The sequence below is a fragment of the Medicago truncatula genome, chromosome 1 (assembly GCF_003473485.1).
Source record: "Medicago truncatula cultivar Jemalong A17 chromosome 1, MtrunA17r5.0-ANR, whole genome shotgun sequence".
Classification (NCBI taxonomy): domain Eukaryota; kingdom Viridiplantae; phylum Streptophyta; class Magnoliopsida; order Fabales; family Fabaceae; genus Medicago; species Medicago truncatula.
In genome coordinates, this window is record NC_053042.1 from 5,600,691 (window position 1) to 5,614,284 (window position 13,594).

Below are 13,594 nucleotides of genomic sequence, written 5' to 3' on the forward strand. Positions count from 1 at the left end.
GTCGCGACGTTGCTCAGAAAAATTATAATCTCGTTAGCCATAAAATTAAGTGCAAGGCAACATGGTGCAGAAACACAATTAAAAAGGATAGGCAACCTGTCTAAGATTTCATAGAATGACTCCAATGACTTACTTGGACCAACACCCATGACAGCATGAGCTACACCAACAATAGCAAAGCTCTTGAACATTTCAAGAATGGGAGACCCTCTGTCAATAGTCATTCTTCTTTGCATGAGGCACATATTAGCAGCAGTAGACATGTCCTCAACTTCCTTCAAAAAAATTATCTGTGGAGTAGTTGAACAAATTATGATATAATGCATCCCAGGACCAAGTAAACTACAGGTTGAGCCAATATTGAGTGTTGTCTCCATTGTGTCACTAGTGAAAACCCATGGCTTACTACTCATATTTAGTTGTTGGTCATTGGCAAGCTTTGAAACTTTATATGGAATACTTCCAATACACCTCAACTGCACTTTCCAGATTTGAGTAACAAGTTGATGTGTTAATGCACCCTTTAGATCTAAAAGAGCAGTCCCTACAAGAACCTTCAGGCAGTGACAGTAAAAAGCAGTCCCAACGGCGATTTCATATGACAGGCTAACACAATCATCAATCAATGTTTGCTTGTGTGACAAACTCACCATGCTTTGAATAATAAATTAATCCAACTTATCATGATAGCCAACACACGATTTATGAACAGAGGACATTGCAAGTGAATGTTGACTCATCGCTATGTTAAGCTCATTTGATGTCTCACACAATTTGAATGTTACTATCATAGCCAACTCTTGAATTGAATTGACCTCAATTATAACATAGTAAAGCAGTTGATTCACAAAATCACAAGGCAAGTTAAAATTGGGGTTGACATCACAGGAAAGACAAAAATGCTTAACACTTGAACCATCATGAGAGGACAGTGTGCCAACAATGTCAAATAAGTTGAAATCTAGCCCAATCCCACAATGTTGAAGGCAATCAAAGGCAACGACATCTAATTTTCCATTCAAGAGAAACATGATATGTCCCAAAGCATGAATATCAATTCCACATAACAATCTTTTGAAACTGTCACAAGAGAAATTTGTTTTGAGGGGCATTTTATCAAACAGACAATGGGATAACAAGCTTTTGAGACTGTCATAAGAGAATTTGGCTGTGAGGGGCATTTTATCAAACAGATAGTGGGATTCATATCCAAAAAAATACACCAACACTAAAAATAGGACTCACAATATAACACATGGGAATTGAGAATTGAAACACATGACTGTAGCTTACAGTGGTTAGTGATGGTGAGTCAATTGGTCCAGGGACATATGGGTTGGCATGTATCAGCCCTCCAAAATGAACAGAAGAAACTCCATTACTTTTTAGATGTGTGGCTGCTAAATGAGATATTGACTCAAGTGGGCCTGGATCGTAAGGGATGGTGTTGAATAGTAGTGCATCTCCGATAATGTTGTAGGTAGCCTCGTTCAGGATTTGAGGGAAGTGACCGGAGTAACAACGGTTGGGTGAGAAATGCGGCGAAGTCCGATACCGGAAAAGACACTGTTGAAACCATCTGCTACCCACATCGTCGGGTCGAGCTTCATGAAAACCCTAGGAACAGGGACCTTCAATTGCTCGTTGAGATATGAGGATAACTCGGAAGTAAGGTTATCTTCGAACTTGAATTTCACAACATCAACGTTATAGCCCACGAGATCCGAATCTATGTTGGATGGGATGAAGATTGGAACAACGGTTTGAGTTTCAGTTGGGGTACTCGAATCAGCATCATCATTTTCCTCGACAGGATTTTCATCATCGTCTTCATCCTAGGGACGATAACGTCATTTTGATCCGTCGAAGCAGATTGGGACGACGACTCCTCGTCGACGTCATCTGGTACCGGTAAAATGACTCGCCATTCAGGACTTCTTACTCCCTCAAAATCCGACCCATTTTTCATTTTTTTTAATTATTCATATTCTCGGAAAAATCTGAAAGCACCAGTTTTATTTGATTTCTAAAATTTTTTGATGGTATTTTTAAATTTTTATGATTTTATTTGATAGGTTTTTAGTATTTTTTACTTCGTTTTTTTGTGGTTTTTAAAAGCAAAATTTAAAACTGCTAAAATATGAGAGATTCATGAAATCCGGAAATCTCAAGAGCATTTTTGAAAGAAAAAAAACGCAAAGGCGCGCGAGAATAAGGTGGAAAAAATAATAATAATACTCTTAATTTGAAGCTAAAGCCACTCACCTTCTCTTCCTATACAGCTTCCAGCACATACACGATGTTTCTCTACACTCTACACGGTCTATATGTTTTGATTTTGATTGAACTAAGGATGCTTTATGTTATTTTTTTTTTTCATGACTTGAGTTTTATTTTAATTTGAAGTATTTTATAGTTTATATATGATATTTTAGGTCATATTTTTTTTTGTTCTTGTATCTTACGATACTCGATTCAAAAAAGTGGTCGGACAATACGTATCCCAATTTGACTATCATGATAACATGTGACAAACGAGCCTTTGTTTCAAATTGGAATCTAAATGCATTCATTGTTTCAACATGGATGCTTGATTATATTATTATCATCAATCTGTCCCACATGCGCTTTCTCTATCAAAATATAATGTATCAAATCAAAAAATATCTTCACAACTAACGCAATTAAGCTAAAGACATAAAGCATCAATGCATGCTTTCACGTAGGGACCAGAGTACTCAACAAAAGTAACACATGAACATGTTATTATATGTGGATATATCCAAGCATTACTGAATGATCATCAGATAATTTACAAACGATGAAAAGTACAATAATCAAATAAGTTCTGGGTTTGGAATTTGAATATAGAAATACAATGCAAATACAATGCATAGTTATGTACACAGTCAGTGTGTGACTGAAATTTGACACAATGTATCTGTTTGTATCATAAAATAGCGAACAAATACGAATGTTACGTGCATTGTCTTTGAAAACTAAGGAAAAGGGCATTCAGCTAGTGTTTTAGTCCTTTAATCTTCCTGAGTTCCTCCTCATCTTATCCTTCCGCACGTACATTTTTGAGTCGATGACTTAAGCATTGCTCATCTTGTTCTTACCTCCAAAGGCCCAGTGAGGCTTGGCAGGAGTGCGTTTGAATGACTTCACTCCCAATGGGTTGTTCTTGCCCTGTGATCAAACACATAAAATTTGGATAAGCAAAAGTGAAAACAATTCATACAAATTTGGATAATTCCCGATAAAACAGCTAAATTAAGAGCTTGTTCTACCAGTTCTTTTCCCATAAGAATTTAACTTTGTTTGGATAAAGTCGAATTGTTTTTATTCAAGCTATAAGTTGTATTCTTAAGTTATTCTGAAGAGCTTATGAAAATATTATGAAAACAAGTAATAGACATGTTATAGGCTATTTTCCTATGTTCTCCCAAACAGTCTCAGTAGATAAACTCAAATAATATAATCCAAATAGCTTATTAGTTTAACTCTGCATAGTGCATAAGCTTTTTATAAAAAATTTATAGGCTATCACAGAAAACTTATGACAATAATCTGAAACCAGCTTATGGATATATTATAAGCTATCTTTATAAGCTCTTCTAAACATAATATGCATAATGCATCTCAATTTTTTAAGAAAACTATCTCATTTAACTCAAGTTACAAACACTTATCATTGAAAAATTGTTTTCTGCTAAAACTTTACCATATTTTAACTGAAAAGATAAATTATAATTCCAAGTGAAAACCCAATCAAAAAATGCAAGCAGGTAAAAGATAAGGTTGACTTGGACATACCTTAAGACAAAGTCCAGCACGGGTGTCACAGACAGGATACTCATGAGGGCAGCAACTGTAGTGATCATCACAGCAAGTAGCAGACTCAAGAGGACAGCATCCCCACTCAAAGCAAGATCTTCCATACTCGTAAATACAGCAACAAGTAGAGCCTTCAGCACAGCTGTAGTAGCTGTCACAGACAGATGGTGGCTTTATAGGTGAAGGTGGCGATGGTCCAGGGTTAGGGGGGTTCTGCCCATTCTTAATTGGATAAGATGGCTCGATCGCAATTCCACACTTTCCTGCTCTGCTTGAAGCTAGATTACGTTCGAGTCTGATGTAACCTTGTTCTCCCCAGCTACCACCCCATGAATTTCTCACAATCCAATAATCTTTACCGTTTTCTGTACCGTATCCAACAGCTGCAACACCATGGTCTAGTGCTGTTCCACATCTACCAGTAAATACACCCTGACAAGAGACAAATGGAATACATTCAATAAGTTCATGAAATATAACAGTATGTGCCAACTTCAAGAAGCAAAGTAAAAAAAAATAAAAGAATTAACAGGCTATTGAAGATAATTTGAAGGATAGTTAGAGCAAAACCACTTGCCATACACATGATTTTTATTCAAAATCAATATGTAGCATACTTGTCTCTATCAAATGTATAGGCAATAAGGAAAATAAACGGTTTAGAAGAGAAGGAACTAAAATTTCCAATGAATTGTTAGATACATTGGAAATTTCGACACTTTCCATTCATTTCTCCCACGCTATATAACCACTACTAGGGATATCTTTTTTTCAGAAATAGATTGACTGCAGTCGTACAATCACACTTTTTGTGATTTAGGACCATCTAAAACATGTTTTTGATCCATTTTAGAAAGTCAGAATACGAGTTTAAGATTACGTGATTATGTTAATATGGAATCCAAATTCCTTGGAGTAAGGGAAACCAAATTCTCTGCAGTCAGGGTAATCAAAATCCATGACATGAATATGAGGTTATACCAATGCATTGCAGTATAAAATTCCTAGTTTCATAGTAGAATTAATTTAAAAACTTACATATTCATATAACTGGAATTCCCTACCACCTCCTTCTACAGCAACGGCGATAGGCTGGTTTGCAACAGCCTTTTGCAAGGCCAGTTCATCATAAGCAGGAACATCTTCATAGTCATCAATTGTAACAACTTTAGCATTTTTCTGCAAAAACAAAATAACCAAACAGTTTAAAACCAATGAAAGAATTAGAGTGTTAACTAATTCGTCCAACTGATTAACTATCTTTCACAAACATTTACTATTGTCACTAAATAATCAATGACTAAGTAGTAACTAACCCTGTTCTGGTCACATCTACCATCAACAGCTTTGTAAGGGTAATCATCTTCAGAGTCAATGCCACCATTACTGATGATGAACTCGAAGGCGTAATCCATAAGTCCACCATTGCATCCTTCGTTGTATGATGTATCACAGTCCACCAGTTCTTGTTCTGATAGTGAAATTAGATCTCCTGTCACAATCTTATTTATTCCTTCAACAGCTGCGATTGCTGAGAATGCCCAACAACTCCCTTCATTGAAAAAATGAAGATAGTATTAGCAATTTTTTGTGGACTAATTAAATTGTATGAATACAATTAAAATAAGCCAAAACAATCACGTTCCTTGATCAAACTCAGTTAATCATGGGGTGAAGGACTTTTTCATTAGAAGAGTGATTAATACTTCTGCTTAAGAAATAAAGGATATTCCTTGTTTATTGACAAACAAAAAAATGATTGATATATTGAGTACTCTTGGGAGCTGAAGATTCTGAGTCTGATTGACAAGCACAAACCACGTGAAATATGATTATCTAGGTGTTCTCTTAACAATTTTGAGAATATTCAAAGAGATTAATTTTGATGCACCGTCGCCATAAAACTTTTAAGATAGTTAAACAATCACAAAATATATTTCGTGTGACTTTTAAGGTAGATATGATTAAAGTTGTAAAATTTGAGTGATGTTATGACTGACTGATAGGTAAAAGTGCATATCAATTAAATCCATCTTGAACACACAAATGCAAACCAAGAATCCTGGTGATTTTAGGTGTAAGATATCCATCAGCTGTGGTGGCCATTATAATGATAATCTTTATACTATATCTACTTTTCAACCACACCTTATGTATGACTACAAAACAAAGAACTTACGTGTTAAGTAATACAAAAAAAAGAAAAGGAACTCATACTGCAAACGAAATCCAAAGAATTGTTTTTAGTTTAACACTCAACAAATCAAAATCAATCATATGTCTATGATTTAAAATCAAACATTTTTAATGATCTGAGAGTTAGGAGGACAATTGATTATCGGTGTGTATGATTTAAAATTTTGTGCACCGGGTAAGGTCATGTACAACACACCAAAAAAACAGGGTAAAGCTGCGCACAATACACCAAAAAATGATGGGACCCCTTTCTGGACTCTGCCTATGCAGGAGCTTTAGTACACAGGTTGCCCTTTTATGAATTAAAAATTTTTGTAAATTTCTTCTTCAATTTTTTTTTGTTTGTGAATTTCACTATAAAACATGAAATCCCAAAGCAAATAAGGAAATCCAGATGAATTATCAGGACCAGGTTGATATTTTGATTCATATCATAGTCAGATCACAAATAAAAACCATGACAAAAATCATGTAATCCTAATAACATATCCAAGAAAATAAGAAAAAATCTAAAATTAAAAGCCTTATATTTAATTTTAAAATACAATAAATAAAAACAATTTTTTCAGCCACAAATTAAAGTACATCATTAACACTAAAGATATTTTTTCCAGATATTGTTCCATCATATGGATGACAGTAAATCAAAGATAAGATCATAAAATTTTAAAAAAAAAATAATATTCACAATAAGTCAATAATAACAGACAGTAGATATTATTTTAAAAAAAAAAAAAAAAAAAAAAAAAACAAAGCATGATGATTTATTTTTTATACTTTAAAGCATGATGATTAGAAACAGAGAAAAGAATTTAGCTTTATTCATTTTTTTATTTTAAAAAAAAAAAAAAAAGTGCTTACCACAACTGGCTTGGTCTTTGACTCCAACAACAGCACCTTCCTTCCTCCAATCAACAGACTCAGGCAATTTATCACCGACACGTGGCGCATAACGATTGCTCTTTGAACCACCCAATTTCTTCATCCTACGGTTCGGATCGATCTTTGTTCCCAAAAACTTGCTTCTATACTCTTCATTCGTTAGATCCGCGAACCGGGTCAACCCTAATCTATATGTCGAATTCAAACCGTTATGTTCATCAATGAATTTAAGGTTGTCTTTGAAGATCTCAAACCTTTTGTCTTTCTCTCCTAAACCGTTGTAGGATTTTCCATGTTTCACTAACCACTCTTCGTACATAGTCAACACTTCTTTGTTGGTTCTTTTGCTTGTTGATTTGTCTGGGTGGGTTTTGTCGTAGGAGATGATCGACATGTCTAAGGCTAGTGAAACTGTGAAGGAGGATATGATGAGAACGATCATGAGTTTCATGGCTGGAGAGAGAGTGTTGGAATCCATTTTTTGGATGAAGAAGAAGAAAAGAAGGTGAGAATGAGAAGAAAAGGTGAAGTGAACGTGGACCTTATAAAGACACGAGGGGTGGGAAATTGGAAAATGGATTAATTTTAAATTATTTTAATTATAGATATTTATTATCATAATCGATGTTGATTAGGTAAGAAATTATAGCGTGGGATTTTTTTATTTATTTATGATGGATGTTATTGATAATGACTAAGAATATTTTTCTGAAACCTTATAGAAAATATATTTTTCTAAATTAGACTAAGAAGTACAAAGATATACTATGAACTAAGTAAACTTAACGTGGAGAATACAAGGCACGATTGTTTGAGATAAGACTTTTTTTTTGTTCTAGGAAAGATAAGATTATATTTTGTTAAATAAGATTTATTAATGATGGAAACTATATATTATTTTTTAATAGAAACAATGTAAGTCAAGGGATATTGTTCAATTCAATACAGATAAAAGTATTAACTAATGTAGTGTGATATAAACGTTAAATGCTTAAACTTTTTGACCATTTGATCTAGCATTCGATCTCAAATCAATATGTATAAAAAATATCTACAAAGAGATTAATCTCTTAAATTAATCTTAGTTATTTTAAATAAATTAGTTTTCGCAATTATGCACCAAAAAAAATCTCTAATTGATCAAAAATAGTATTTACATTTCTACCTTTCTTCAATCATGATATCTTAATTCAAGGTCTACCAAATTTACTTGTAGATCAAACTTTTATATTTTAAACTATATCTGTTTTTTTCGGTGGACAAAACTATATTCGTTATAATAATTGTGAAAAATATTTTATATTCTGAAAAATTAATTTGAATGATTCAATCGAATAAATATATAAAACTGAAAAATTATTTGTCCAACAAAATAAACTGAAAATGACGACGACTTTGTAAAATACGGGAAATTTTGAAGAAGAAATAAAAAGGTAGGAAGAGTGAGAAAGTGCAAGGGAAGGACAAGTGATCCAAGTAAGAGGGGGGAGCGCATGTGGATTGAAGGTGATTGGGGGCCCGGTGGGGTCATGGGGGGAGTACCCACGGAATTGGGAATCTCTTTCTTGATTGAGCAATGTCTACGCCCATTCATTTTATAATAAAGGATATTTATATTTATATATTTATTTTGTGAAAACTTTCTCATTTATATTTACATTATTTTTTACATTGTTCTCTTTATTACTTTAATTTTTATGTTAATATATATATTTTCTTTATAAATTTATGGTTTTTCAATAAATTTTCAACCAAATGATTGTTTAAAAAACACATCTCTTACATAAAACATTTTCAGATTACTTTTACTATTTATTTAGGAGTATTTTGAGTTTTATGTTTGTTAAAGAATTGGGAAAATAATTTGTTTACATCAAATTTTTACCAAAATAGACAAATAGAATTCGACCAATTTTACAATTTAAAGCAACAATGATTTGAAATAACCGAGACTCCTTCACATTAACACCTATCAAGAAGCTCCTGTGAAAATTCACCTTTGATTCTAGTATTATGCAAACACTACTTAATAAATATTTTTTAGGTAAATGAGTATATTGTTGGAACGAGTGAGTTTTAGTTTTATTGTTGGATAAGTTGAGTGTTTAATGCATTCTAATCTAAAAATGTTATGAATGAGTAAGCTGTATTTATTTTGTTGGAGGATGATGGAGGAGAGGAAGGGAGGGTTTATTTAAAATTTCAGGTATTTTGTTTAAATACCGTGACAGAAATTGCAGAAAGTATGAAATTCCTTCTGATCTAAGTTTAACTCCCCTTCAAAAGTGAGATGTTTAGATGGAGAGTATTTATATAAAACTTTAATTTAAAATATTATTTTATCTAATGTGATATTATGTATCACTAAGGCGGAAAATGTAGTTTTACACTTTCATTCGATTAAAATCATTGTCATTCCCTCGTAACTTTTAAACGTAACAAACTTATTGGGTACGTAAGATGTTAATTAAATTGAAAGAAAATATTGATCTATGATTATTCAACCACAATGTTGTTGTTTTAAAAAACATTTTATAGTGTGCTTAATGTAGAAAAGAAAAATAAGCTATCTTTTACCATCCAAAATCCTCCTCCCAAATACATACATTTAAGCTTTATTTGAGAGTTTAAAGAGACGTGAATGCAAAAGTTTTATAAGAAAGAGAGAGAGAAATCTACAACCTTCTTTTTAAAAAAAAATCTACGACCTTATATATATTTTTTTTTTGTGGTGGCGGGGTTCGAATTCCCGACCTTACATATATTATACATTGTTCATATCAACTGAGTTAAGCCCACAAGGACATCTACGACCTTATTTAATACGAGGGTGTAGTTTTGTACAAAAACAAAAAAAAAATTATAGTTAATGTATTTTAAATTTTGAGAACGTATTAAAATGTGTAGAGGGTTTGAATAAATTTTTTAGGTCCTCTGAAATTCTCAAAATATTTCTCCAATAGTTTTTAAGTCCCTCTTATTTATATATTATAAAAGATAAGTAAGATATAGCATCGACCCTTTTATGTATATATAAACTTGTTTTTTCGCTGCAACACATTCTGCAGTGTGTGGTTCTTGGTTTTTAGGTGGCTAGACATCTTCAGCGTCGTTCCAAGTGGGGCTCAGGATCATCTTCATCAGTTCGGGCACCTTGCGGGGTTACCGCGTTCTTCACACGCATTTCTCAGGATCATCTGGCTAGCTTGTGTTTGGATTAAGGTTGCCACCTTAGGAAAATATATTTTTTCATGGTTGCCTCCTCGCGGTTCACGTGGATGCTTAGAGTTAGATGAATCAAATAAAGCAGCAAAGTTGTTCTTTTTTTGTTGAGGAAAGCAACAAAGTTATTGTATTTTAAATATCTGTGCTCTATATTTTTAATGAGAATAACGTGCCTTTAAAATAAGCGATTAATTTTGATATTTTTGAAGAACAACGTAAAATATTTTTAAATATGCATCTAATCAAACCAGCTATCTCAAAGTGATTTGTTCAAATGCATTATAAAACAACATGTTGCACATCATCAATATTTATAAATTAAATTCTTATAAAAGGGTTACATAGCTCAATTGTTTTAAGCTAAAAATTCAAGAAGTTAATATTTATATTTTAGAATATATCATTTCATAAGAAAAAAACATCATTTCATTGTTTACAATAATCATACTAATTTTTTTCTACATTTTATTGTAAAAAATAATCAAAATTCTCTACTATGAATACTAAAAATTCAGAAATATTTTATTTTATTTTGTCTAATGTTTTTTATAAATAAGATTTAATTATTATAATAATAGGTGATTGAAAACAATTTTTAAATGTACCATAAAATTTCCCTTAAATTAATAGCTTCATTTTTGACAAAAATGATTTTACCTTACGGATAAGATAAGAGTTCAAGAGAGTAGATAGTCAACACAAAAATGGTCATGCGAAGGAGGATGTGCCACATAGTGGGTGTTCGAATTGGGTGGGAGACTGCGACATCTTAATTTTCACTTTGTTTTTTCTTGTTTGAGACTAAAAACTGTGCTAATAGAAATAGTGCAAGCAAAAAACATTGAAATCTGGAGGGTAGATACTAGATACACCAGTCCTATTATCTCGAGGAATCAATTTTCTTGTTTTCTTCTGTGTGATTAAATAAATAATTGAAACCACACAAGTGCGCCAATTGTGACTTTTTGTATTTTTGAATTGGAAAATACTTACCTATCCGGTTCTGTACTAATTTCCAAAGAAACCGCCAAAAATTGTTGCAAACTAACGCATCCTGAATTTGCTTAAACGATGCCGTTTTATATTTTTTACGTTAGAAAATAATCTGTTTGATTATTTTTGTGTGAGAAACTTACCTCATTCATTGCGTTTTTGTGTTGTGCACTAATCCAATTCAACCTGTTGATTATTTTGGTTTTTACTTATTTATAGTTTTGGATTTTACCACTTTGTCAATTTTTTCTTCTATTGGTCATATTTTGTTTTCCCAATTACAAATTGTTGTTTTTGAAAAAAACTTTGTAACCAAAATACTACTAGGTTAAGTCGCCTACTAAATCGTTTATTTTAAATGTTTTGTGATATTGTTCAAAATTGTGTATCAAACTATCAACTATGATGTACTCAAAATAAAATAATTCAGTTAATTTTTTTATAAGAAAATTCTGTCAAATTTATATCGAAATTTCATTGTATTGTATTGTATTGTATGAGCCGTTCTAGAATTACACCATCACATCAAATATGGAAAAAACCACTAAACAAATAAAATAAATGTTAACAAAAATGATGTTCAAGGCAAAACAATCCGATCAATTCTTTTATAAAAATATACAGTCAAATTTGTATCGGACTCACATTGTATTGTATGATCCGTTCTAAAATTACATCATCGCATCAAATATGGAAGGAAAAAAAAAAACCTAAGGGGCGTTTGTTTTTGGGAAACACAAATTATTCTCAGAAATAACATACCCGGGAATGAAAATATAAAAATTTGATTCTTGGATATTTGTTAAAAAAAGTGTTTGGCGAATAACTTGACATTTCTGGAAAAATTGGAAGTTACAATTTTTTTTTAAAATCTATGCATAATATCATGGGAATGCACATTCTCATCTCTTTACATGCGAATAAATTCATGGGAATAATGGAAGTTATAGGAGGTTACTCCACTCCCAGGAACCTTTATACCCAGGAATATTTTTTTCGCAACCTGATAATAAACATGGGTATAATCATTCCCTAACCATGTATTCCTGGGAATGTCATTCTTAACCTTGAAACAAACACCCCTGAACAAATAAAATAAGCGGTAATATTTTTTTTTTCTTTCTGAAATTACATCATACAATACAATGTGATGATAACTTAGCAGAACCTTTATAACAAAATAATGTTTGAAAAATGTATCGAGAAAAAATATCTTAAAAAAATGCCATAATGTTGTTTGTTTAAAAATAAAAACTTTCTTATGTGAGACTGTGACAAACTTTCTTATGTGAGACCGTGACATTAACATACAAGGTCATCATCTCACTAAGTTATTCCCACTCACAGTTACAATAGGTTTCTGATGTGAGCATGTGATGCTTTTCATGCTGAAATATGGGGCCTCTATTTAAGTTTGGATATGGTGTAAAGGGAGAGTACCACTTATCTTATTGTGGAGAGAGACTTAAAGATTTTGGTCGATATGATTACTGAAAATTACAATTTTAGTATAACGCCTCCGATTTTTGTCAGACGTATTCGACAACTTTTGAGTTTGATTTGGACTGTCAAAATTACCCATATTTGGCATGAAGGTAACATAAGTGCAGAATGACTTGCTAATTTCAGCATTTCGATAGATTTTTTAGATTTTCATATTCTAGAGACTCCCTCTAATGAGCTTCTGATTCTTTTGTTTGATGATATTTCTAGGGCTTGCATGTGTAGAAACGCCCATTTAATTTCTTAATTTCCTTTCTCTTTAGATTTTGCCCTCTTTTTTGTAAAAAAAGAAAACAAAATTGGAATTAAGCCTTGTGGTCAAAGGATCAGTAGCTATAATTTAGAAAAAGACTGATTAGCTTGATTTATTAACATTATTATACACGACAGTAAGTTAACGTTTTCGATATGAATTCTGCACATAAGATATTTTTAGGTGGTTGCTTGTATTGATTATCATTTTTTAGGTTCACAAGTTAGGAAAAGATATAATCACATGTAGTTGATTGGGAAGACTAACAGTTCCTTAGAGATCAAGAATAACGTCACCTCCTTTCCATAAAAAGAAAAAGAAAAGAATAATGTCTCTACGATTTTTTAAAAAATCAAGTGTCAATTGGATAATTTCATTTTGGAAAACATAACGGATAAAAAGTTGGTGTACGGTTGGGATTTACCTTTAGAGCGTTTTTTTGAAGAAACTTTTAGAGTGTTTGTATGAGGGATTTTTTTGAGGTAGTTTCACTCTAGAGATTAATTTAAGGTTTATAAAAATTAGGATTAAGTATCATTTTAGTCCCTATAAATATTAGGATGTTTATATCATTTTTTTTAAGAAACTAAATAAAATATAATAAAAAACAATCAGTCCCTCAAGCATAAGGAGTGCCGAAGGAAGCTGAGAAGAGTTAATTACAATACAGCAAGGCTAAAAACAACCATAAACCAAAAACAA

At 32.1% G+C, this 13,594-nt stretch overlaps 1 protein-coding gene across 1 annotated transcript; it reads right to left on the reverse strand.

Annotated features, from left to right (window-relative positions):
* Positions 1–2,735: 2,735 nt before the first annotated feature.
* On the reverse strand, positions 2,736–7,437 carry LOC11414228 (cysteine proteinase RD21A). The gene is made up of 5 exons (XM_003589085.3): positions 6,898–7,437; positions 5,157–5,392; positions 4,879–5,019; positions 3,820–4,272; positions 2,736–3,192 (listed from the first exon to the last, which is right to left on the reverse strand). The coding sequence occupies exons 1-5, from the start codon at positions 7,394–7,396 to the stop codon at positions 3,097–3,099; spliced, it is 1,425 nt and encodes a 474-aa protein (XP_003589133.1). The 5' UTR covers positions 7,397–7,437; the 3' UTR covers positions 2,736–3,096.
* Between the last annotated feature and the right edge of the window lie 6,157 nt (positions 7,438–13,594).

Excerpts from the sequence above, each read along its gene's own strand:
- LOC11414228 (XM_003589085.3), bottom strand. The coding sequence starts at position 7,396 with ATGGATTCCAACACTCTCTCTCCAGCCATGAAACTCATGATCGTTCTC. Across the intron at positions 5,020-5,156 it reads GTAGATGTGACCAGAACAGG|AAAAATGCTAAAGTTGTTAC; the intron begins GTTAGTTACTAC and ends TTGTTTTTGCAG. Across the intron at positions 4,273-4,878 it reads AATTCCAGTTATATGAATAT|GGTGTATTTACTGGTAGATG; the intron begins GTAAGTTTTTAA and ends GTCTCTTGTCAG.